We start from the raw sequence: 27626 nt of genomic DNA on the forward strand, positions 1-27626 counted from the left end.
GTGAACTACGCTGGACAATGGAAAATAATCAATTCTCTTTCAGCAAATGTCTTACTCGGATTCACACAAAATGTTCACTGATCTCGACAAAACAAACTCACAATAAATAACCATAACTCTCAGAGGTCAAACAAAGCATCCCCCATGGTTAAAAGGGTACATTTATTTCACAGAAAACACACAAACATGCAACAAGGTCATAACATTTAAGACAGATATAATAATTAAGAAGCCCTTTTATTGTTTCATCAAACAATATTTCAAATTTGTAGCCTGCTGTTGTTATTGGGTTTATTTCATTGGTCACCTCAAGCGTGAAAGCTAAAAAGACAAATGCAGCGCCATGTGGCGTCATGAGCTGGAACCATCACTGACGAGGATGTGAAGAAGAAAAAATGGAGAGGATCCCCTCCTGGACCTCTGCATAACACCGGAAGGGTGGAAAAAAAACAAAAAAAACAATAAAATGACCTGCAGAGGATGCAAATAATTTAGAGCCATCGTCCTCATCAACAGCAACAGCACTCGGATTAAAAAAAAAAAAAAACATGACAAATTTTTGCTTTGTGGGGCGGGAGAAACTTCATCAGCATTTTATGAATATGTTTCTCATCTTGCTTAAATACCACTGGAGAGGCACACTTAAATACAGCTAACATGCACTTAAAGGAATACTTCGTCTCTGCACACCAAAACTGCCTAAAATGTAGTTTTTTGGCGCCGTGTTAAAGATATGCATACAAATCAAATTACTGACCCGAATGTATAACAACACTCCTATCGTGTTTTTTCTTCTAGTCGTGTTATATTCAGGCCTGATAAAATAAAGAACAGAGATTGGAAAGATCAGAATATCCCTGATTGTTACAACTTATTCACGCATTGAAACGACAGGCCAAGGTACACCATCAAATCGTTTGTACAAGTGTCCTTTAGGCCACGTCACATTATAAACCTTGACAGCCAAGGACATTCGCCGGATGCATTTCCATCTGCTGCGTCCATCTCCCTCATCACATGAGAAATGATTTACCATAAATATCCTGCAGGGCTGTCTGTTGACCCCACCCAGCGGCAGGGCCCGTTCCACGGTCAGAAATAAACCACGCAAGCATCTGTACGCAGAGACGGAGAAGCCGTCACTAAGACTACTCTGGTAATATAATAAGACATCATAACATGATATACATATATCAACGTTCCCTGACATTTGCTGGCATTGTACTTTTTATTTAGAATGATTATTATTTGCCAGATGTATTTAAAATGTTCTCATGTAGACATGTGCATAGGTGGGTGTGTGCTGCCGTGTACTGGTGCAAGTGATCTCGTAGTGAGATATTAAAAAAATAAATGAAGCTTACAAGTTTTCATTCAAATCAAGTTCGATCGCAGATCAATGTATATATATTTGTTTCTATATATATTTGTATAGATATTATACTGAATCAACAAACAAGACACACTTTATGTAAAAAACAGCAGATACTGTAGCAAGTAACGTTTCAAGACGACTTCCTCAGACAGAAAGACGGGTAGAAGAAAGCTGGAGCTCAGGAAGACCGTGATTAGATAAGAAAATTCGAACAGCATTCTTGAAGAATCCCTCCTGCAAACCCACAGAAAGAGCGAACGGAGGAGTGTCCGCTCCTGCGAGACGGGAAAACAGAGGGAGGGACGGAGGTCTTACTATCTACTCCAACATGCACAAACACACACACACACACACACACACAGTCCTACTGGTCCATGATGGATATCGCCAGTGCCTCCTGAGGCAGGATAATGAGACCAACCGAACAGATGACTTTAACCTTGGGATTTATCCTTCCATCTTCAGTCCATCAAGGGACTGTCCAAACAACTCCTCTGACATTATGCTCTGCTGCCCTCTGCTGTCTGCCTAGATCCTAGTGTCTGTCCTCTGTTTTGTATGTTTAAGCTCACCTGGGTTTCTGATTTGTCTCTAGGTTTTACATTACGTTCTTAATATACCTACGTTCTTAATATACACTTAATATATAGAGGTCCGAGATCGGAGATCCTACAGATTCCTCTATGTTTCCCACAACCGAGCTATATAAGTAAATAAATGAGCAATCAAACAGTGACAAATAGGCATAAGACACTTCGTATGGACAAATAAAAAGGTGAAAGCATGTCAACTGTCAACAAACTTCCAGTGGACACTCTGGTTTGAAGTTTGTCATTTTTTTCTAAACTTCTAAACTTGAGTTTGTAAGTGTGTGTGTCTTTATACAGTTATGCATTATGTAATAAAATACCAATATACCAATTATTGATGGGCACATTAAGTTGTCAATTTATCTATAATTAAGATAATCACTTTAATATCACAAAAAGAAAAAACAGTTGACATTCAATTTAGAGTAATAATATGTGCTTTTCTAATATGTTCATGTTTTTTAGAAAAAAATCTGACGCTGTTGTTCACCTTGCATGTTTACAACCAGCCTAAAAAAAAAGATCAAAATGTCAATAGATTTAAACATCTGTTTGAGATTAAAAAAGATCTTTTTCACTTCTTTGTCAATAAAATGTTTGTATTATTCACTGAACTAATGAGCAAAATTCTAACTGTCAAAAAATTGCAAAATACGGCAAAGCTGCACGCAAAACTATTAAATAATACTATAATAATAGGTCCCCCATAGTGGTTCTGAAACGTTTCCTTCTTTGGTGAGACTTTGTTAGTCTGATCATCTAATCAGCAGCTCATCGTGTTGAAGAAGGCGTGTTGGTGTAGAAACAATGATGGACTTCTTCTTATATTATTGCTACGTTTATCTGACGTTTGTGAAAAGAAATCTCCTCCACTGTTAGCCTGCCCTACCTCCTACTGGAGTCTTTTGGTGGAATCAACATCTTGGTCAACTTTTAATTGCGTACAAATTTCAAACATAATACTTTTCAATAAAATGTCAAAATAATAATAACAAAGATCAAACTAATAGTAATAATTCTGATTTTGTCTTGACATCGTTGGTATATGTTTGCTGTACACTCAGCCCGAACCCAGGCAGCTCAGACGAAATGCAGGAGAGAATCTCGCGACCAAGAACAAGCAAGAACGAGCAAAAAATTCACCTCCACTTATCTCCTCAGCACACTGGCTTCCATGCAGGACCAACAGGTACTATTTCACTGGGCAGGTCACACTATCTCTCTGGAAAGATTTAGCACAACCACCAATGATCACTTCTTTCGAGTGTTTCTCTGGGTTTTTAAAAAAATCAATAAAAAATTGCAGAGAGCTCAAGCCTCCAAGGCTTCATCCAAGGCTGGCTCCATGTCATCGTGCCCTACAGCATCTACAACAGGACTGGCCTCCAACCTCCAACTGTCCTCCACACCCTCTGATCACACCACACCCTGAAACCTACAGAGAGCAGGAGTTTAAAGGAGTCTAAGGCGTTTTAGGAGTCTGGATCTCCCTATAGCTGCTCATCCCTTGACAAAGGATCATCAGGAGATCATAGGATCACGTAGCGATGACCACCAGGAAACAGAAGCAGCTGAGGAAGTGTCAGTCAATATAAAAGTCTGTTCTGACCACTCCAGCAGTTGGATAAGGTCGGTCATTTCACTCATTGATTTCATTGCTTTGTTGGTCTGTCGTTCCCTGCTGACAGAGGTCACCCTAGGGGTCACCGGGAGCCGAGTGTGTGTCCATGTGAGTGTGTGTGTCTCCTCAGTCTTTGAGGTTGTCTTCGCCGATGCCCTGCACGCCCAGCTCTGTCAGGACGTTGTCCAGGTAGTTGGGGTCGGGGTAGCCGTGGCCGGTCAGGTTAGAGCCGAACTCGGTCTTGTGGTGGATCTCGTTCCACACCACCGTGTCCGACTCGCCCGTGGTGCTGGAGGTTCCGATGGTGAAGATGAGACGCCGGTCCCACGCCGTGATGAGCAGCTTCAGCACCTGAGAGAGAGAGAAAGAAGGAGATTGTGAAGACAAACATCCCTCCAGATCTGAAGAAAGTTTCTGGGTTTTTTTTCAGCACCTTCCGTCCTTTCTCATTGTCGGGGAGGTAGCAGTGGCGTGGGAATCCCCTCGCACTGAACTTCTTGCCTGGGTTGGGGTGCTCTGTGGTCTGGAACCAAATACACACAGATTTCTGATGGCCATGGTAGCAACGCACACTCAGAACAATATGGACGTAAGAGGCAGGAAAGTAAAACAAAAAAAAAAAAAATTCATTTCTTTAGACCCATGGAGGTTATGATACATGATGGACAATCTTTTATTTAAAAAGAAATATATCAAAAATAGTCACAAAAGTCTATTTGAAGCTGCACTGTGTATAATATGGGAGTTCTAAGACATTCACTGTATTCACTGGTCATGAGCGAATCGTTTTTTTTTTCCCCTTTTCTTATCCGTCTACTATGAGATTAATTAAAACAGCAGAACATTTATCACTGAACAGACTGTCGGTCTGAGATTAAAACGGCTTCTTTCTTCTTGGCAACATGTTCTTTTTATTCTTCAGTAAACTAGCGAGCAAAAAAAAAAACTGTCAAACTGCCACTTTTTACATTTGGCAAAAAAAAAAAAATTAGGAAACTACAAAAAAAAAAGCTAAATATTTATAGCAAGTATGATGTAGCTGTTCCTGTATGATGGTTCCAGTTAATGTGACATTTAATGAGAGATTTGCTTGGCTTTTGTCCAACATAAATGGATGGGGGGACATAATACTGTTGTGTTGGTAAAAGATCATGAAGAAATGCACAAATTTATTCAAGTCTATGAGAAAAAGCTTTGTCCATATTTGTCACATATGGTTATGCACATTTGTACATATTCTGTACATGTTTCTGTATGATGGTTCCAGTTAATGTGACATTTAATGAGAGATTTGCTTGGCTTTTGTCCAACATAAATGGATGGGGGGACATAATACTGTTGTGTTGGTAAAAGATCATGAAGAAATGCACAAATTTATTCAAGTCTATGAGAAAAAGCTTTGTCCATATTTGTCACATATGGTTATGCACATTTGTACATATTCTGTACATGTTTCTGTATGATGGTTCCAGTTAATGTGACATTTAATGAGAGATTTGCTTGGCTTTTGTCCAAAATAAATGGATGGTGGGACATAATACTGTTGTGTTGGTAAAAGATCATGAAGAAATGCACAAATTTATTCAAGTCTATGAGAAAAAGCTTTGTCCATATTTGTCACATGTGGTTATGCACATTTGTACATATTCTGTACATGTTTCTGTATGATGGTTCCAGTTAATGTGACATTTAATGAGAGATTTGCTTGGCTTTCGTCCAACATATACGACTGAACACATTTTAAAAAGCATGATATATTTGGCGTGAGACTTCTCCGGTACGGAGACCGCTGCCCTCGTTCACGCGCACGCACACACATTGCAGCAGTACTTTTTTTTGCGATATGCGTGTGGTTGTGCAGGAAGAGGATGTGTGGGGGTTTCCTGCCTCTCTTGCTACTGACCCGCTTTCGCTGTTCGTCCTCTTTATTACACGCACACACACACACACACACACACACACACACACACACACCGGCTTGTGTGTGTGTGTGTGTGTGTGAATGTGAGAAAGATGCGCTCATTTCACACTACGCAGGAAAGCACAGAATGTTATCTCTTGGTTCTGCACTGTACCTTTCTCACTCAGAGAGGGTGTTACTCTTACATCAGCACTCACACACACACACACACACACCTGAATGCCAGCTGGGATGTCGTAGACGATTCGTATGGTCTTCACGTCTGTGTAGCCTGGCAGGCAGTGAGGAATGACGTGGTACTCCATCTTCCCCGGGGGCTGGGTGCCCGTCTTCTCGCCGTAGATGGCCTTACAGGTGGGGCACTGCAGACTGCCGTCCTTGAGGGAGAGGAGCCGCGGAGCACGAAATAAACTCAGCGTTTTACTGTAATCAGTAATGAAGTGAAAAAACATTATACGCATATATATGTGTTGAATAGCGGCATCCCAGCGGGGCTTGACACAGCACCCATGTTCTTGATCAAGAAAAATCATAAAATCTAAATTTTTTTTTTTTGGTTATTTTTGCACAGGATGTGGGCTACAAACGTTGATCCCAAAAGAAATCCAATTTCAACTGGCCAGAATAAACTAAGCACATTTACCCAGATTATTCAGACGAGGATGCAGCTTTCACGGGTCACTGCGGCGGGTGTGGCGGCTCTCACCTTGTTGCCGTTGTTGTACATGGCGACCAGGCACAGCAGATGGTACATGTGCTTGCACTTGCCCAGTCTTCCCACCATCTCCGGCTTGATGCCCTTGTGGCTGAGGACGCCCTCGTACCCCGACGACGTCACCAGCCTCTCCATGCATATGGTGCAGTCCTGGTTTAAAAGGGAAAAAACGTGTTGCTGACCTCCTTCAATAGAACAGATCGTAACTGATGCATTTTACTCTCCAAACTGCAGCGATCATAATTCAGCAATGAACGGTGTCCCGTCTGAAGCCAGACTGGTTCACAAATACTTTTTCAATATTTCATATGCATACCTAGTTCTACATTAATTTGTAACATTTCAAGAGTCCAGACGATGTCTTGAATGTAAAAGGATCTCTGGTCGTTTTATTAGGTACAAATACCCCACATTATGTTACTGCTGAGGGCATTATTATTGGCAAGAGCTTTAGGTATAAAATGGTATTGATTTTGCATGCATTATGGAAGCATTGTGTTAAATTATATGCTAATATTATGTAAGAAATGACTCAGAGTGTGTGTGTTCTTGTGCTCTTAGAATGACTGGTTTCTGAATATTTGCGGGAGCGGGGTACATTTTGTTGGGCCTCACCTCATCAGGAGCTACTTTGATCTTCTCTGTGTATCTGCGCACGACATCCTCCGGGCTTTTACCTGAAACGAAGGCCAGAGGTCAACACCCCGACCCGTCCAAACGCTCCAGCCCGGCTCCCCTCTCGCCGGAGTAGGCGTCGGAGCGCCGCAGTTAGACTGTTAACTGTGCCGTCCATTTATAAATAGGAATGTCTGCGATACTTCAAGGCCTGCACGGTTCCACTGTGACTGTTCTACTTTACACCCCTGCATTTTGCCCAACTTTAACATTGACAACGAACTGGGGAGCTTCTCTCACACTTCCAGACTTCCTGCTGTTAGATCCTCCTGTTAAGGGGCGAGGAACCGATTGGGTGGTTTTATATAAGCTATAATCAAACAATCTTAAACATGCGCAATCGTCAATGCTGCGTTGCCAGATATTTGTTCTCCTGAAAGGAGTTTGTTGTTTGCTTCGTCTTTCCCGTCCTCATTCCCTCATCTGTCATTTTACCCGTGTATTGTATATTCATGTTCTGTCTCTTCATGAGGGCCCATGTGCCCCATTTTCTATTAAAAACTGCACAGTCCCGACGATCACTTTTGTTGTTCCACTGGAAAAGCACTTTTTTTTATTTAGATAACCAGCATATATCTGGTGCATTTTTGATGATAGTTCTTCTGAACCCCATTCTGAGTACCATTAAACTTTTGTAAGAAGGTCAAATCCAAAAATGCTATTTCAATTTACATAGTCCCAGAGCCAAATAATATAATCAAATATTATACCTATTACTAATCTGTGAAATAATGTACACTAACAATAATGACAGATCTAGACTTATATGGAGTCAGCATGAAAATGCATGAGAATGGATGGTGGGACATAATAATAATGTGTTGGTAAAAGATTGTGAAGAAATGCACAAATTTATTCATGTCTATGAGAAAAAGCTGTCCATATTTGTCCATATGGTTATGCACATTTGTACATATTTCTACCAAAGAAGCACATGCACACACATGGTGCAGCAATATGTGATCTAGGGTCCCACTCTGATGTATTCAGGGTGAAGAGTGGGCGGCATCCACACGGACAAGCAGAACTGGAGTGATGCAACTTCCATTGGAGTGAGAACCATCTGGCTTCTTCAAACCGAGAAGCGTATGTGCTGTGTTGCCAGATTGAGTGATTTCCGCCCCATTTCGTGAGCAAGTATAATATTCCACCAGTAAAAAACCACGAATAAAAAGAGATTGTGTCTGACCTCTTAACTGAGGGAAGGTAGAGATACTATACAGGGGACTACACTGGTTGGAAGGGTGAGTTTAGCTGACAGTTAATGGAATTGTTAGAAGCCCAGTTGTGCCTTTCTCTGTAGATACAAGCTCAAACTTTTTAAAAACAAGCCACTCAGACACTTTGCAAACAATTAATTGTGATTAATCCATTGAGTGGTCCATTTGCAATTATGTTTAAGCAGCATAGTAACTGATGCCCTGAAGGAAAAAATGGATGGTATTGCGTGTTTTTTTGCATTTTTGTTTCCATTCATTCCGTTGGAAACCTTCAGCTGCATCTGGCAACACTGGTTCTCTGTCAGTTAGAGAGGTCACTTCGTCTCACGGCAAATAAACTGATATCAGCAGCAGTTCAACAGGCCAGTGGGCGGGGTAATGTCGGACCCGTGCACCTACTTACAGTATAAGTGCATGCATGCATACACACACACCTTTCCGCAGGTGTTTTTTCTTGGTCTTGCGTCGGATGCCGTTGACTCCAGGAACGGGCTTCATGTCGCTCTTGTTGATGGGCGGTGGGTGGAGGATGGGTTTCGGGGCTCGGGTCAGACACACCGGCAGCCCTGCTGCGCACATCAGAATGCCGGTCATGCCTAGCAGAGAGAGGGGAGAGATCACCGGTAACAGTGTGTGTGTGTGTGTGTGTGTGTTCTGGTGACAAGAAAACATGACAACATTTTGACATTTTGATTGTCCTCATTGAGACAAATCTTTACTTGCCAATCATTAAGGGGCTTTTGGAGGAGCTATATAAGATGTAGAGGGTTTTGTGAAGGTCACTTACTACAACTGTGTCCCTGAGCAAGGGGGACTGTCCCTGTCACTACTGATTGTAAGGCGCTCTGGATAAGAGTGTCTGGTAAATGCTGCAAATGCAAATGTGTGTGTTGTACGAGAGAGAGAGAGAGAGAGAGAGAGAGAGAACACACCAGCTATTGCAGGATGAACTGGTCCAGAGCCTGTGAGGTTCTTCACCGGGAGTGCAGGGACTCTGAGGAAAGAAAATTATTATGTTTGATGCAGACAGACACACACAGTACATCATTTGAGAAAAAATTAATTGCTGGGTTTTTTTCCAGAGAAAAACAAACAAATACACACACACACACACACACACACACACACACAAATCCAAACACACTCTTTAACATGTACGCGCACACACACACACACACACACACAGCCTCGTCCCTGAAGCAGTCACCGTGGCCTCCTTCTTTCTCTGTCGTTAGAAGCCTAATGAGGCAGAGACGTCAGTGAACTTCTCCTCACAAAGACAAAGCAATGCAGAGTCCAAACTCCAACATGCTGACCGAGCAGACACACACACACACACACACACACAAATATCAAGCACGCTGATGCTCAAGACAAACCCACAAATGCACAGAAATGCAAAAATCAGTCTAAAAATTCCATATCGTTTCATGCATCAACGCAAAGACGCATCATTGCAACATAAATCTGAAGGGCGGACCCACAATGCATCAGCGGTCTGATGAAGGTCTGATAAAGAACCTGACTCCCAATGAGATGTTAGCATCAGACAGCAAGAGAACCAGACAAAAGGAGACAACAAGGTGGACAATGGACGTGTGATGTGTGCAGCGCCTCTTCTGGCCACTGCTGGCATTGCAGCGGCACCCTGAAACGCTTCCATCGTCATGATCTTCAAACAGAGAGCCCGTTCTTCCCCTCTGGCCCATCTCACCTTCTCCACGCCCTTCACCTCCCCCTGTATCCCTTCCCCACCATTCTTTTCTTTCTTTCTTTCTTCATTCTATTCAATGTGTTTTGACCTTCGCCCTTCCATTTCTCCTCTTACCTAATCACCTCTTCTTCTTCCTCCATCAGCTCTATTGTCCTTCCACTAATTCCTTTTTTCACAGAAACTGTGGAGAACAAACAGCGTCCCGCAGATGAAACGCGCAGAGAGAATGAACAGGAAGAGAAAGGGGAACCGTGCAACAGGAAATGCAGCTTGTGATGTCACTCTACACAGCAGATAGATGCCACAGAGGAGTTAGAAGCCACGATGTCAGGATGGGCCGGATGCAACAGGGATTTAGGAACATCAGCAGCCTTCTTACTATAACCATGTTAACACAATACGGTGCTGCATTCAGTTGTGACAAGTAAATAAATCATCTAAACGTCCATCTGCATTGATGTAAGTGAACGTCGGTTCGCTATGTAGTTGTGTTACCGGCTCTGTGCCAATCACAACCACTGAAAGACAAAAATCGAATTATAACATTGGCACTATCTGGCCACAAGATGTCACTACTTCTCCAATATAAACACCTGTACACAGTATCAAAAACAGTCATTAAAAAGCACAAAAAAAAGACCAACAATCCTTCCCACCAAAATATTTGGGGTGTTTGAAACAAATTGCAATAAAAAAAAGCATAAAAGAGAACTTGTTCCAGTGAGAATAAAACATTTCTGTATTTATCAGTGTCTTTTCAGTTTATGACTCTGCACTGATGCCCAGGGGAACGAGCTCAGTTGGTGAGAATGTGTGCATATGCGGAAATGTTTAGATGAAATTTCGAATCCGTTATTAGATGTGTCGTTGAGCAGCAACCCGGACAGAAGGGTAAGAAGCTGCAGGTCCCGGGGGATGATGGGATCTGCTGCTCGGCACTGAACTATTTCTTCTACTGAGTAGATGCTGCTGAGGGCCCTGAGTGTGTCTGTGGCATGGTCAAGCTCCACATATATGTCTGTCTTGTGTGTGTGTGTGTGTGTGTGTGTGTGTGTGTGTTTGTGTGTGTGTGTGCAAACCTCAATCTGAACTGGAAGTCATGAGAGCAGCAGATTGAGGTTTCACAGCCTTCCTGTCGATTGGGCGCGTGTTGAATTTAGTGCATGCATACGTGCCTGTGTGTGTGTGTGTGTACGGGTGTGGGTGTGTGTGTTAACCGCCCTTATCGAGTGTGTGTAACCACTCGTCTGGGAAAATGCAAATCTCCACTGCTCACTTTCGTGCTCAGTCTTTTCTCTCTGATTGTCACGCTTCCATTTCCTCAGTTTTTGGTTCAGTACGGTGGGACTTGCACTGCTGCGATTGAGAGCTCGGAGTGTGTGTGTGTGTGTGTGTCTGTTAAGCTGTGTTTCTGTTTCTGTGGAAACCTATTTGCCAGCAAGGCTCGGGTACACAGGGGAGTAATGAATAATGGATCAAGGCAAAATGTGAGCAAAACACACAAACACACACACACACACACATCTATGATACCCAGTGTTGGGATGTAACAGAATACATAATTCTGGAAAAATACATGTACAACTGGAAAAAAAAATGTAGTCCATGTTAAATTTGGCATGCATTTAGACTAGAGGCTCATTATTAGAGACTGAGACAAAACTTCTGTAGTTTTAATATAAAAATATTAAATCTACTCTCAATTGCAGTTTCCTGTCAGTAATAAATAATATTCATGTTGGTGTTTTATTTGTGTTGATAAAAAAGGAACTGGCAAATTCACATCGCAAGAGACAAATATTAAATTTCAAACAGGTGAAGTCTAAATGGATCCTGCATTTTTACTCAGCAGCGAAGTGCTAAAATTGCAAGGTTTTGGGACGTAGTCAGAAGAAAATGCTTTGGAATGGCCCAGCAAGAGGACAGATAGAAGACAGACGGCGATATAAAATCTGTTAGGTGCCCTGAAGAGGGCCATGCACAAGAGAAGGGTTGCAAGTCATGATGTGCCGTTCTGACAGACCCCTACCAAAGCAGACTGAATGCTGTAATTCAGTCAGATGCTGCATCAACAAAGATTCGTTTTAAGGGGGTGCACACGTATTTATCCATAAAATTATGTTTTTTTTGGGTTGAACTGAACTGAAATTGAATTGAAAATGTGTTGCTTGATAAGACACAGATGGCCATAAAGAAATTCCTTGTGTGTGTTAACGTACTTGGCCAATGAACACTATTCTGCATCCTTCTCTCTTTGTCTTACCCTGGTGGGATGGCTCCTCGGTTGCTGGTGACGGCGATGCGCTGTGTCCCGGGTCGGTTGAGGTTGTTCTGGCCGTTGACGGTGGCCGCGTGGGAGTGCGAGTGCGACACCAGCGCCTGTGAGCAGTTGAAGTTTGTCCCCCCCGCGTTCTCTCCTTTCCCTCCGCCTCCCCCGGCTGCGACGTTGTTGCCTGCATTGCTGCCGCCGATGGTCCCCGTTCCCGACCACAGCGACGTCCCAGCAAAAGTGTTGCTCTGTCTCACCGTCCCCGCGGCGGCGTTGCGCCGCTGGGAGGCCAGGATGGCGTTGGAGGCGGCCCTTGTACTGTTCACCAGCACGCATTGTGCACACGAGCAGGGCCCGCCCCCCGGTCCACCCCCACGACCCCCACCCACTGGCCAGGACTGGGATTTCGGGATGGCGCCGGCTATGAGGGGGTAGGCCAGGTCCATGCGTCGGCGCAGGCGTCGGCGCCGCTGGCTCTGCCGGTTGGTTTGGGACATGCTGGTGAAGTCCACCAGGTAGGCGAAGCCCAGCGACGACAGGTCCAGCCAGGGGTGCTGCTTCTCGTAGGCGTGTTGAATGCTCACGCACAGCTCCATGTCATACGGCGTCCATGATCCTGAGTCGTTCTCCCACTCCCACACCACGCCCTTACCCGGCGCCGACGACGGCTCGTAGAACTTCCTCTGAACCGGACGCATGGTACCTGAAGGACAGACAGAGGAAACCACCATTTTACACGCTCGCTTTTATAGATTTATTCATGGACGTTTATTTAATACCATCCCTGCATGTGATCATGGGCAGTGGTGACCTAGCGGTTAAGGAAGCGGCCCCGTAATCAGAAGGTTGCCGATCCACCATGGTACCACTGAGGTGCCACTGAGCAAAGCACCGTCCCCACACGCTGCTCCCCGAGCGCCTGTCATGGCTGCCCACAGCTCACCAAGGGTGATGGTTAAAAGCAGAGGACAAATTTCACTGTGTGCACCGTGTGCTGTGTATCACATGTGACAATCACTTCACTTTCACTTTCATGTACCAAGTGCAGTTTTCCTAAGTTTGTGACGTCAGCAGTCAAGGCCCATCAAAGCCCACTGAGACATACCGTGTGCAGTTTTGGTCTTAATAACAAATTGTTTTACAATTTTACAACCTTTTATTATCCATAATTTAGTCTGAAAGGACAAAACTGTCAGCTGCTTGGCGGCCCCCATGCCCCCAGTGGGCGCAACAGGGCACTCGAAAGACTGCTAAAGGTTGGTGGGGGGCACATCAGCTGGATGGAGACGGATTCTTTCCAACTTCACATTTTTAGCATAGATACGCATGAAGACCCAGATTGTACGCACCGACCTGAGAGTTGCGCAGCAGCTCGCGGTTTATTTCGGGTCTGCCTGTTGAGGCGAGCCACACCTCCCAGCACCCTAGAGCTTAAGTGGTTACATTAAATTTAATTAAATTAGATTACATTAGATTAGATGGATAAAGCGTGCGGGAGTGCTTTGCGCCCAGAGCTGGCCCAAGGCATAAGTGAACTAAACGGCCGCTTGGGACCTTCCAGACCACCAAAAAAAAAAAAAAAAAAGTGAAGTGATTGTCACATGTGATACAAAGCAGCACAGCACACGGTGCAGACAGTGAAATTTGTCCTCTGCATTTAACCAGCACCCTGAGTGAGCAGTGGGCAGCCATGACAGGCGCCCGGAGAGCAGTCTGTGGGGACGGTGCTTTGCTCAGTGGCACCTTGGCAGATTGGGATTCGAACCGGCAACCTTCTGATTACGGCGGCCGCTATACAGGGGGCAGGGGGCCTGCAAGAGCTTCTGAAATGTCAAGACGTCTTGATTACAAAAAACGAAACGACAAAATTACGATACAACTATCACACGCACATACACAAACTGCTTGCTCTGTCAGGTGTCCTGGTTGTGCTACATGTCACTGAGCATGTTTATGGCCCAGGGAGGTAAAAAGTTGGATGTACGTGATCTTTTGACACGTTCCCAGTTGTGGAGGACATGTGGGGTGGGCAGGTCACAGATAATGATCTCAACTGCTATGCACGTGACACGGTGTGCAACCTGGAGGCGCAAGGCACGACCCGATGAAGGTCCAACGAGGAAGAATCTGAGGTCACCAGGCAGCTAATTCTGCATACTCACAACCATCCTTTCAGTAAATAAGGAAGACTCCCCCGTCTTAAATCAACACATTGTTTGCCATATCTGTACATATTTGACAAGAATATAATATTTATTATATTCTATAAGAATAGCTATATTATATATTATATAAGAATAGATCAAATGTCCTATATATATATATATATAGAGAGAGAGAGAGAGAGTATATATTTAGAAATATTTAGGGCTGAGCATCATACAAGAAACACACTGAACGATTAAGGGATTAATTACCTCATAAACCCTGTGCTTACTCAGTTATTCCTCTAACGGCACAGTACCACGGTGCACATTAAAACACACTTACAAGTGTTCAAGTGGGAATTTTCTAGCACTTTTCATTTATCAGCTAACATACGTATACACACACACACACACACACACACACACTTACACACACACAGCCAAGTACCCCAGTTCCCTGGAGCCCAAACTACATCAGCAGAACCGAAGTGACCTTGAAATGCCAGTGAGAGGGACTGAGAGCCCGACAATGAGAATAAAAAATACGGGCCAGAGAGGAGGCCAGGATCTGGACAGGTCTGGCCACAGCCCACAAAACGAACAAACCGGAGCTTTAATCACAGGACGTGGGCGTAAAGACGGCGAGGACAAGTGAACACAAGCCTTTGTATGTTTGTGTGCAACGCGATCAAACGCTTTGTTTGATCGGCGGTGCCAGTTGCCCGTGTTGCCGTATTTACGCTGCATTAGGGCCGTGTATTATTCATGAGCGCTAATGGAGAAGGCCTCCGGCTTGCAACACCCTCGCGCCCTTTCGAAGCGGAAGCAGCACTTTAAAACACAGCACTGAATTACCGGCGTTACGGCAACAGTGCAACAGGTGAAACTGCTTCACTTCACGTTCCCTCATTTTTAATTCACGAAGCTCCAGATCACACCCCTCTTACACTCTATTCAAGCCTGATCAAGACAGATCCTTTCCACTTCACATTTTTAGTCCGGACTCCAAAGAAATTTCAATTAAATTGAGGATTGAACCGAGATGTTTCACACGCCCACACTGTACACAACTGTACACAAAGGGCCTGTTCATGCCTGTAAGGCATTATAACAACACCCAAGGGGGGCGGAGGTGTCATGCAAACACAGAGACCTCACACCTCTTGTAAAACAACCGCTGCCATTCACGCCTGTCCTCTGATCTAATGAAGACGGGTTATATGACATCAATAAGCAATTAGCATGGATGACACACGGTTATTTTTAATCAGTACAATGCACATGAATATATGAAAAAATTCAACTAGAATATCATTGTTTTATAGGCTAGTTCAAAAAAAAGACATAGATCATTTTAACAATATATTTTTGCTCACACCTAGGAGCAAATCGGAGCCCGTGCACCTAGTGTACGTGCCTACGGACAGTGAGAGGAAACTGGAGAACCCGGAGCGTTCTTTACAGTTATTCTTGTCATATTGCCGTCTAGATTTCATGACGTGGCTCGCAAACCTCTCGCTGTTTATTTAGACCAGTGTGACCGACTACGCGAACTGAAACTGTCACTGTTCTCGCCAGATAATCGCTCTTTTGTTTTAGCTCTTAGCAGATGGTGGCAAAGTTTGCAGTTTCTTTGTAAGATTGTCACGGTGGCGGTGTGATGCAGGAGGTGCAATTTCACCGCAAACTGTTCACAAAGTGGGTAGACGAACAAAGAAAAAACGCACAAGGACCGTCAAACAACTACCAAACACTAAACAGCCATGCAACTCTCATGAGGCAGGGCCGACAGAGCAAAGACACGGAATAATTCCTGAAATCCAGCATGTATATTTAAATGACGCCTTTATGAAAAAGCTTCTAAAAGGGGATGAGCTACTAGTACAGCATCAAATGACTTGCTCCACAACTGAAGGCGGTCAAACATCCTACTAAACATCCAAAAATGTGGTGGTGTGAGCGAGGGGACGAAGGCCAGCTGGAGATAGGGATGTTAACTGCTGGCACTGTGCATGCGTGGATGATGTCACGTCGACGTGGATGTTTGGTTGCTCTGATTAAAGCCCACAGATCTAGCTCAGATCTACAGTACCGGCCATATTTTGGACAGACCTTCTCATTCAAAGTGTTTTCATGACCATTTACGTTGGTAGATTCTCACTGAAGGCATCAAAACTATGAATGAACACATGTGGAGTTCTGTACTTAGCAAAAAGTGGAGACCTGACCTCCACAGTCACCGGACCTGAACCCAGTCCAGATGGTTTGGGGTGAGCTGGACCAACAAGTGCTAAACACCTCTGGGAACTCCTTCAAGAGCATGGAAAAGCATTTCAGGTGACGACCTCTTGAAGCTCATCGAGAGAATGCCAAGAGTGTTCAAAGCAGTAATCAGAGCAAAGAAACTAGAATATAAAACATGTTTTCACTTTTCACCTTTTTTTGTTAAGTACACAACTCCACATGTGTTCATTCATAGTTTTTAAGTGAGAATCTACCAACGTAAATGGTCATGAAAATAATATGTGCTCATAAAATATGACAATGAGCATTACAAACTAGTCTTCTGAGCTTTCACAACTTAACGCTGGAGATTTCTGAAAGTCTGATTACCAAGGCCATTACATATGAAGATGAGCGTGTATTCTAATGTACAAATGAATACATCAATAAGCCAATAAATAAAAAAAAATTTTAATAAGAATTAGGCGTGATCCCATTCTCTCTCTGAGGAAGCGAGTGGAAACGAAGCAAGTTGATTTTCCATGTCTCAAATGTCACATGCTGTTAACCCCCCTGCCTTCCGTTGCTTTATGTAACCAACATTGGATCCTCACCCAACCTGAGCTACACTCCATATGGCAGCCGAGCACATCAAGGACGTCAGACTGAGGTCACCAGAGCACATTCTCTTTCCTCTGAGTCGGATTTTTACGCTTGTGCATGCACGGTATGGCATCTATGTGTGAGTGCATTGGATTTATGTGCGTGTTGCATACAGGTGTTTTGTCTCTTCTCTTTCTCTCCTCACCCCTGCTGAACTCCATCAACGCTCTGCTGTCTCCACGGCAACACACGCTCACTGAGTGATGTACGACTGTGTGAGTCTGCACTGTAGGACATTCACCCCCTGACACACACACACACGATCGCTCAGATGTTTTTTCCTCAGTAAAATGTTGCATGCACATGCATTGTGCACCCCAGCTTGAAAAGAAACCGGAGGGACGTTAAGTATGTACGAAGTCCCAACTGAGCCTCTCTTTACATGTTCATGTCCCCACAGGGCTCGTGAAGAACACACACATATCATGAGGATTCAGCATGTCCTCTGAGGCTTCCTGGACTTCCTGGACTCCGGGCGAAGCCGCGTCCTTCGCCCGAGAACACACCGAGAGCCGTAATTACTCGTACAAGAGCGCAGCCCGGGAAAGCAAGTGCCGCGGCTTCCCACTCATCATATTCATCACTGTCATCCTCGGTCTCCGTAAAACGCCAGGCTAGCAGTGTGTCAGCCTCCCGAAAATGTGTCATCCTTTATCTTCTCTCTCTCTCACACACACACACGATACGAAGCTGAAACAACAGCCAGAGTGAGTGTGTGTGTGTGTGTGTTCTTTGCTCTAGAGAGCTGCCCTGATAGTGCACACTTATGCTAAGCTTGCACTTCAGCTGCAAAAAAAAAAAAGAAAGAATTAAAAAAATGAAACGTTAAGTTGCTCTGGACCATCACCATGCACCAGCAGCACCAGCAGAAGCCTCATCTCAACATCCTTCTATCCCATTATAACCGGAGCTCAGTGTGGTTGGTGCCATCTTGTGTCTGCCCAGCAAGCAGTGGACATCCCCTATTGCCCCCCGTTATTGTCCTTGAGAGACATAAACCAAACGCTCCGGTAACATTTCCTTTTGGTCTTCAAGATAACATTGTCTACCACTTCTTTAGAAGGTTCTGTATGCATCTTTCAGAAGTAGCAGCTCCCCTTAATTAGTCAGAGATTATTGTTTTTCATGGAAAAGGGGTGTAAGGGGTATAACACAGGTAACCAATGGGGGTATAAGGGGTATAACACAGGTAACCAATGGGGGTATAAGGGGTATAACATGCTCTACCATGCAAGCATCTTCACGTTTGTTCCTTGTGAGAAAAAAATGTCCTCAGTTTGATGTTCCTGTCCTTGAGGGGACTCAGTTAGATTTAAGTTTGGGGACGCACACACACACACACACACACACGCCGCGAGTGTATCGTGAACGGCCTTTGTACAGGCTGCCAAACACATTCATGGCCAGATCTTTCCGGCGCAGTGTGAGTGTCACAAGACATCACTTCCACTTCACAAGAAGCCCTTCTGTGCACACACACACACACACACACACACTCAGAGTGTCACAGGGTTCGTTCGGTGTCCGGCAGTGTACAAATGCTGCATGCGTGACCTCGGAAGATTAAGCGCTGACGAGTCCTCTGAGTCCTGTGGTGTGCTTATAGAACACTGCAGCAACGTATACAGTCTGATTCCGACACCCACTTACACACACACGCACACACACGCACACAGGCCGTGCACTCATTTATGCAGAAAAAGTCAAGGGTTCACATCATTTATTATAAAAAATAAATCCTGAGAGTGGAAACCCCCAACAATGTCATGACCAAAGAAACCACTCAGTTTGAGACACCTACGCTTTTCTCACACACACACACACACACACACACACATTCTCACACACACATTCTCACACTGACAAATTCATGCCCTGAGGCCATCTGATGCTGTTCAAGAATAAGTAGATTAAGTGCGCCTGGTAAAGGCATCTCCAGCACTTGCACTTTCAATCACTTCGGGACTCAATCCCCCAGAATCCTTGCACAATTTTTTATGACTGTGTATGTGACAAATAAAATTTGAATTTGAACTTCGATACGGCTTGTTCTTCACGCCGCCGTGTGGCACTGCACGCTGGCGAGGGGAGAAAAATTCACCTTGAGCTGCCGGCGTGGGACTGACCTCACTCTTGCTGCATATGTTCGCCTGTCGTTCCTAATGAGCCCAGAGGAAGCTGGAGTCATGTGAGGGCGCACTGCTCCTCCACCGCCTGGGAACGGCCTGTCAGGGAGCATCTGGACAAGATTACTCACCTCGGACTAGAGCACATCTGAAGTGAAAGTGAAGTGATTGTCATTGTGATACACTGCAGCACAGCACACGGTGACACAACAAAATTTGTCCTCTGCTTTTAACCATCACCCTTGGTGAGCAGTGGGCAGCCATGACAGTCACCATGACAGCCATGACAAGTGTGTGGGCACTTTGTTCAGTGGGTGCTTTGTTCAGTGGCACTTCAGTGGCACCTTGGCAACCTTCTGATTACGGGAGCCGCTTCCTTAACCGCTAGGCCACCACTGCATGTATGCACATGTTGCATCCGCATGCAACACAGAGAAAATCCCAGGTCTAATGGCCATTCCGTCCACTGCACTGTACACAAGTGGCATCTGGGCTGTAGTCATTGTAGATATCTGAGCATCCAAAAAGGAGCTTTTGTGCAGAATGATTGCACAATTGGGTAAATAGACATTAACCATTCAAAATCCAACGTCAATCGAACGTTTAAATTCTGGATGTATCTTAAAACCAGACTGTGGTCTTAGAAACACTACTGCAACTCCACAGGGTGCAGACCCCTATACATACTGTAACAAAAATGCAGGCAGTGTTGCGCTAAGTTCAATTAATGACAAATATTATGCCTAAATATCGTATAATGAATTCACTGTTAAGTATATTTTAACATAAGTAAATATTCATATATTAATAAAAGTGTTTGTTAATTAATTTATTGTATAATTGAATAATATAATGCTCTGATAATTGAATTTCTGGTGCTGGCTCCATTATTCAAAAAGACCAACTTATGCCAACCAATTCCCTAATTTGTGTGTAAACGTGATTTTGATCTTGTTTTTATTTATTTGTATTTATTTGTATTTAATGTTGGAGTCTTTGCAATTGTAAATCCAATATAAGCCACAAATAATTTATGGATTTCTGTTTGAAGTTAATTGTTACTTGGTTTGTAAATGAGTACCTCTAAACCCTTTTTTGCAGTTGTGTTAATAAAGGTATCTTTTGATTTTGAATTGAAAGAGGAGGCAAAAGAAAGAGAAGAACATGTGTCTAAGAGCGCTAAATAAAGCAGCAGCCTCCTCGCTCCCATAATCAATCCCAGTTCAGATTAAAATCGGCTCAAGTATAAATACCTCGATTTAAATGAGAACGAATGATGTATATAGATACGCCCTGCTCTCATTCTTTCCAGATTTTTCAGCCACATAAGTATGCTAGCTATCTAGTTCACACCCAACTACGGGAAACCCGTTCAAGGCAAGAAGATTCATAAAACTGCTTACAAATGAATCATTATTAACAATTTGTCATTTTTCCAGGCTTTATTTGCAGTTCTATGTCCTTTTCTATAACATACAGTCCTACTTTGGACCAACAGGCTATTATTGAATTGCTTCAGCCAGGTTCCTTCATGACCCCGCCCCCAGGAAGTCCATATATGGGCTTCCTCGTTCTGTCCTGTCTCGTTAACCCTGTCCCAGTGTATTTAAGCCTTCCCACTGCCATTACACATGTTGAGTAAATGCTGTGTAGCTGGGAAAGTTGCTGTCAGGATCCCGTCCAGAAGGAGATACTACTTGGTTCAGACCGTGTTTGTCCTGTGTTATGTCCCGATTGTTTTTCACTTGTGTGCCTGTGTAAAGCTGCCCTGTTCGTTTCTGCTCGCCGCCTGGTCCTTGTTTGGTGCGGTTTCCTCTGTCGTCTGTTCCATGTTATAAATCCCCTGTTGCGTGACGTTATGCGTCCTCCTTCCTCCCCATGTCCAGTCACCATGACGCTTACATCTCTGTTCTGTTTTTCTGTTCCTGGTTTTTGAAAGTGAGCTAAGAATGAATGGCAGTTTCTTTATTTATTCAGTTCAGCTTGAGCTACAGCACTTTAACAAAAAAAGACGAGACATTTTGCGAATTTGAATGTCCATGGAAAGTGAAAGTGAAGTGATTGTGAAACTCAGCACAGCACACAGTGACTCAACGAAATGTGTCCTCTGCTTTTAACCATCACTCTTAGTGAGCAGTTGGCAGCCATGGAAGGTGACGGTGCTTTGCTCCGTGGCACCTTGCCGGTTAGGGATTCATGATTGGGTGATGATGATGGTTCGGGAGTCCACTTCCTTACCCACTAGGCCACCACCTCCCCACTGTAACATCGTACTTATGTGATTCCCCTGCCATTTGAAGGCCTGTAAGGTGTGGAAGCAAGATGCCCAGGGGTAAAATGGGGGTTCCAGGGGAACGGAGCAGTTCGATTTTCAGTTTTCTGCTCATGGCCGTCAGCAATGCTGGAGCGCTTACGTCAAACAGGACAGACAACGTTAAATTACGTCCTAAGCACCTCATTACATGTATGTCCCGCAGGCTGGGTTCTACTGTTTCAACCCTAACAGTGTTACGGCATAAACTGGTCTGGAATCGCCTGTATTAATGTGTGTGTAACCGTAGAAGGTGGAGAGAGTGATGGTTTCAGATCAAAGCAGTGCTGCAGGAGCTACAAACACTCCTGTGGGAGGAGAACAGATCGATCAACACTGGCTGGTAGCCAGCATTTCTGCCCACACACACACACACACAGCAACTGCAATGCAAATTTATCTTAGGACTGTGAGGGAGAACTGTCATTGGTTTAATTACAATCTACTGTTGGAAAAAAAAAATCAAACATTACACACACACACACACTCACACACACACACACACCTAATTAACACCCCACACCAAAAGCCACAAACGCACATACACACTCTGTCACTTCAGATCCGATTCTGCAAGCAGACTGCATGTAAATGGCGGCAACTTGGCAGTGCCAGATGTATAAAAGAGGGCACCCACCCTCTTCTCACCCTACTGATTTCAATTTCAATTTCACATAAATACCCCAAAATATTCAAATCACCATGTGCAAGCTTCACACACACACAGATGGAAGTCACAGACACCCCATGGCCATCTGCAAAAGCGAGAGTCCAACCACAACACAACACAACACAACACAACACAGCACATGAACATTAGCAGTGTAACTGTAAGGCATTTCAAATCCTGTTAAATTTCAAGCACAAAGTCACACATATACTAGGGGTGGAAACAAATCTGAATACGGGATTCATAAAAGTGGATTTCACGTATTGAAGTCAGAAACATTTTGCACAGAAATTTGCATTTTTCAAACAACCTAATCCAACCAATTTTGCAACAATAAAAGCTGAATGTGCCGATTTGTGTCGATGATGGTCCTACATGTTTCTTATTGGGTGCAATGCACTTAATATAATCGTTTTACAGTAAATAATTATTATAATGACTTATTGAATAAATGTATTACTGTACTAGCTTATTACAGATATACAGAAGAACAATTTGGTATTCAAAAAACACTGTTGTTACACTTAGTATGCCTGAGACACACACACAATGTTCCATCTTTGTTTGGTCCTAGAACAATGTATACAGTCATTAACTTTAGGTTCATTTGAACTGTTTTGTTTTTATAAACAGAACAGAGATTCTTTCATCTTTTGTGCAAAAAGCAAATGTTGTCTTTCTGTCTTGTGAGGACATTTAGGGGAAGACACTTCCCCGCAACACATCTGTGACATCTGTTCGCATTACTCCTGTTATCACTGGCATCTTACTGAGAAATCGGAAAAAAATAGCAAGAAATAAACTAGAAGACCAGAAGGTTCCAGGTTCAAACCCCACTTACTACCATTGTGTTCCTGAGCAAGACAGTTAAACCTGAGTGTCTCCAGGGAGACTGTCCCTGTAACTATTGATTGTAAGTTGCCTCTGGATATGGGCTCATTGGTTCCCATAAGGCTCGTAATTGTCAAGACTTAAATGAATGTTGCTAAATATCTGTCCAGAAGAAGTACTGTTGTCTTATCCAGAATTAGGTACAACAAGTGTGAAGTTGGAAACCATGTGAAGTAAAGTGATTGTCACTTGTGATACACAGCAGCACAGCACGGTGCACACAGTGAAATTTGTCCTCTGCATTTAACCATCAGCCTAAGTGAGCAGTGGGCGGCCATGACAGGCGGCCGGGGAGCCGTGTGTGGGGACAGTGCTTTGCTCAGTGGCACCTCAGTGGCACCTCCGTGGATCGGAATTTGAACATCTTGGTGAAGATTATAGAACATTGACATTTTCATATTTAAATTAGATGTTGATAGGGAAAATGTTTGTGTTTTGGTCCTTCTCACCTCTTAATGTAATGTATTAGATACTTAACATTTGCATTCTGGCTGGATTAATTCCTTTATTAATGAATCTCAACATTTTCTCAGTTTGCATGGTGCCTTCATGAGATTAAACATGAGTTTATAGCATTTACCGCCAGCACATTGTTGCCTATATTTTCAGTGACCCAAAACTTCATGTAATGTATCACAAGATGAATAACTAGAGAAACTTTGCTTGAAGTAAAAGCCAAGAATAATAACACAATTATTATTCAATTATAATTGAATTTATAATTTTTTTTTTTTTAATAAATTCCAAAAAATACAAATTTCGAATTTGTTAATTCATGCAAAAAATGTTCAACAGCACCCCTCCCCTTTCACAGATCTAAACTGAAAATGCTGGCTTTCTCAGCCTGCACATGTGTTCGTTTGAAGAACATGCGGCCATGGCAGCAGATGCAGAAAGTTTTCTAACATAAACAACTTGTGAAAAATGCTGATGAAACGAATGCCGTGGGAGATGCCAGATGTTCTAAAATCTTCACTTTCAGCAGCTAGATCTTACGAAATACATATACCAAAGTGTGTGTGTGTGTGTGTGTGAGTGTGTCAATCTCTAACATGTGTTAGAGCATAAGCTTGAGGGTTCAACAGAATCCTAAACACAGCTGAGATGAGGATGTGGAATTTGGAATGGAGATCGGCTCACAAGTGTGTGTGTGTGTGTGTGTGTGTGTGTGTGTGTGTGTGTATTAGTGTCTGAGTGAGTGTCCTTTCCTCAGTGCTATGATTTGTGGTCATCGTAGCTCAACCAATCAGATGATTCCAGCTTGCACCAAGGACAAAATGAAAGATGCTTCCAGCTATATGCCATTTGGCCAGTCATCAGCATGTTCTGTTTTTAGGTCTTTGAGGGGACCAAAGGTCAAGTTTACCGGTAAAAAATCCTATATGGAACAAATGGCTATTAAATAAAAAATGAAAGATCTGAGATGAAGTTGTAGATGTAGAGTTAATCTTGTTGTGGATGTGGGTATTATAAAATACCATGCATATACCAAGCATGTACCAGAACTAACCCTTATGGGTTTCGCCAGTTTTTTTGCGTTTTGTCTGAAATACCCTTGAATGCTCTTTCAATTATGAGCATGTTTGTTATCATGAATAACATTGTATTAAAATGCAGCTTTGCGACCTGAGACCCGATCTTTCATTTTTGTCAGAAAATGCATCTTTATTTTCTCCTCTCTGCTCGGTTTCAGAACCTGTTGAAGGTGCTCAAACTAATTTCAGAGGCACTCTCAGAATCAAAATGAAAAAATATCACACATGTACACACGTCACAAGAATGCCATACGCCATGTATTTAAAATGGATACGGCATGGCTCCATGGAATTCCATCTCATTACTTTACAAGTTGTATGTCAGTTTGGGTGTAGTTTGTGTAGGGTGTAGTTCTAGTCCAACGTTCTAGTTTATTTTATCTGTTTGTGTGTAAAAATTGATTAATTTTGCGTGAAACCGAATGCATTTTAACGAATCCTTCTGCTCGGCTCTGATGAAATTTTTGCCATCTGTTCTTTGGAGATTCTGAAGGACTGTTCCAAAAGTTCAAAAGTGAAGAGTCACAGCATGTCGGCATGGCTCATTCTGTCCGTGGGATTGTGGGCTTCATGTCTGAGAAACGATCAGTCATCTTCAAACTAAAAACCCCTGGTGACCCCACACTTCACACACACACACACACACACACACACACACACACACACACACACACACACTCACACACACATTCCACTGTGGCAAACTACTGTATTACTCAGTAACTTATTACTGTTCCGTTACACAGTACACACACACACACACACACACACACACACACATACACACACTGTTTCCATTCCTTCAGTAAATAGTGCAACACACAGATATCTGAATTATGCTCGGGCCCGTGACTTGTAACTGGAAATCCCACATACACACAGGGTGGAGGTACACACACATACCAACAGAAACGTTCACACTTACACTATTTTAGGTCAAAACGAGTGAATGAACCCCAATTTAGTGAAGAATCGCCTCGCGTCACAAGAAAGTGTGCAATGCCACGTATTTACTGCCATTCTACGGCATGAACAACATGTAAATGTAATGCTGAGAAGAGGAGCTGTCTGTGGTGCTGATTTCTGCTTTGGCCCCAGAAATTATTTCAACCTTTGACCCCGTTAGTGACCCCGGCCTTGGTCATCGTTCTGCGTGAGTGTGTGTGACCTCTGGTGCCAGTCTTACCCGTGTCCTGGCGGAACTGGTGCATGGACTGCAGGTCGATGATGTACGGCACCAGCTGCGGTTCCACCTGGCCGAGGACGACGGTCCCGCGCGGGTCGCCCTTGAGGACGTTCTCGATGTGGTGGCACACCGTGGCGCTGTACGGCCGCCAGCGACCGTGCTCGTTCAGCCACTCCCAGACCACCACGCGCGCCACGCTCTGAGACTGGTACCCCGAGGTCCCCGTTCCTCCTCCGGCTGACACCAGCATCCCCGAGCCGGGCCGAGCCATGCCTCCGCCTCCCGACACCGCGCCCGGTCCTTCAGGGCGAATGCGGGCAGTCGAGAGGGAACCTCCTTCAGGGTGGAGCAGGACCACTCACTTCCTGTGGGTCGTATTCCAGTGTTTCAGATCCCAAATCGATAATCCATCATCAGAAAGTGAACTCTTCTTCTTCTGCCTTATTAGACAACATGTGTGTGTGTGTGTGTGTGTGTGTGTGAGGACTGGAAGCGGTAACTGCTGACTCCTAAGCTCCTGTCGTTCCGGAACAGTAGAAATCGGATTTGCTGGGGTTCTGATCTTCTGTGGAGGAGGACGATGGTGTAAATGAAGATGATGATGATGATCGTGGCACTGATGAAGAATCTTGGCGGGGCTTCAGGCTGTCAGGAGAGAGTCAGAAACACAGATTTAACAGATGAACTGCAGTGTTGTCAAAAAAATGATCTAATTCTATTCCCTGAAGAACCCGGGGAGGGCGGCGAAATCCGAGAGAAAGAGAGAGAGATGGTCGGGAATGGATGACCCCCAACCAGAAGATTCTGTAGTCCATGTAATGAGGTCAACGCACCCTCTCTCTCTCCCTCTCTCTCGCTCTAGTAGACTGGGCTTTAATCCCCGGCTCTGGATCTGATGGGACCTGGAACCCGAAGAGAGTGGAGAGCAAGAGAGAAAGAGAGAGAGATGGTCGGGAATGGATGACCAGAAGATTCTGTAGTCCATGTAATGAGGTCAACGCACCCTGTGCCTCTCTCTCTCTCTCTCTCTCTCTCTATCTCTCTCTGGTAGACTAGGGTTTAAGCCCCGGTTCTGGATCTGATGGGACCTGGAACCCGGGGAGAGTGGAGAAAGCACAGCTGTTCACTTTTTACTCCGGAGCGAGTCTGTGTGTGTGTGTGTGTGTGTGTGTGTGTGTGTGTACACATTGATAATCATCTCTCTCGCTCTCTCTCTCTCTCTCTCTGACTAGGTTCTAGTCCAGAGTAGAGACAAAGCAAAGCCGGTGGTTCCTGCAGAACGTCCACCCATGCATGCATCCCACAGAAATCGTCACAGCCCTAAGATCACTAATGTCAATACCAATATATTAATATTTACCACCAGGACGTGTTCTCTGCTGCTATAATCCTCATCTCTCTACGCCATTTTCCGCGTTCAGCCTCCGATGCTCCGCGATACGATGCGATTTAAACGTGGAGGTGGGGAGGTCTGGAGCGCCGGGACCCCCTTATAAATAAATCCCGGGGTGCGGGGATTAAAACGCGTCTGCCGCGGTTACCTGATGGAGCCCCGTTTGCTCCGGCTGCGACGCTGTTGCTCCATCCTTCTTCCTCCTCCTCCTCCTCCTCCTCCAGCCGCCAGCCGGAGGGTAAAAAAAAGGAACCAGATGCGCCGCTGATCTCAGACCAGCTCCTTTTCGAACCGGGCTGATGCCGCTGCTGCTGCTGCTGCGGATGGTGCAACACAGCCGGCTGCCGCCTGCATGCACGTCGCCAAAAGCCCCGATCCGTC

At 44.3% G+C, this 27626-nt stretch overlaps 1 protein-coding gene across 3 annotated transcripts; it reads right to left on the bottom strand.

Moving 5' to 3' along the window:
* Positions 1 to 143: 143 nt before the first annotated feature.
* On the bottom strand, positions 144 to 27626 carry LOC114799087 (E3 ubiquitin-protein ligase DTX1-like). 3 transcript variants are annotated; one of them, XM_028995294.1, is made up of 10 exons: positions 27394 to 27626; positions 25853 to 26497; positions 12095 to 12803; positions 9050 to 9111; positions 8552 to 8713; positions 6838 to 6899; positions 6214 to 6372; positions 5723 to 5884; positions 4020 to 4109; positions 144 to 3937 (listed from the first exon to the last, which is right to left on the bottom strand). In XM_028995294.1, the coding sequence occupies exons 2-10, from the start codon at positions 26121 to 26123 to the stop codon at positions 3713 to 3715; spliced, it is 1902 nt and encodes a 633-aa protein (XP_028851127.1). In that variant the 5' UTR covers positions 26124 to 26497; positions 27394 to 27626; the 3' UTR covers positions 144 to 3712. The 3 variants fall into 3 exon arrangements, with proteins under 3 accessions (XP_028851127.1, XP_028851128.1, XP_028851129.1); XM_028995295.1 differs by having other exon boundaries at positions 27213 to 27626; XM_028995296.1 differs by lacking the exon at positions 27394 to 27626 and adding an exon at positions 26686 to 26810.

Source organism: Denticeps clupeoides, chromosome 11, assembly GCF_900700375.1.
Source record: "Denticeps clupeoides chromosome 11, fDenClu1.1, whole genome shotgun sequence".
Classification (NCBI taxonomy): Eukaryota; Metazoa; Chordata; class Actinopteri; order Clupeiformes; family Denticipitidae; genus Denticeps; species Denticeps clupeoides.

Bases quoted from the DNA above. Each gene is read 5' to 3' on its own strand.
- LOC114799087 (XM_028995294.1), bottom strand. From the start codon at position 26,123: ATGGCTCGGCCCGGCTCGGGGATGCTGGTGTCAGCCGGAGGAGGAACG. The intron at 8,714-9,049 runs GTGTGTTCTCTC...TCTCTCTGCTAG, and splicing joins AGTTCATCCTGCAATAGCTG to GCATGACCGGCATTCTGATG. The intron at 6,373-6,837 runs GTGAGGCCCAAC...CTTTTAAACCAG, and splicing joins TCAAAGTAGCTCCTGATGAG to GACTGCACCATATGCATGGA.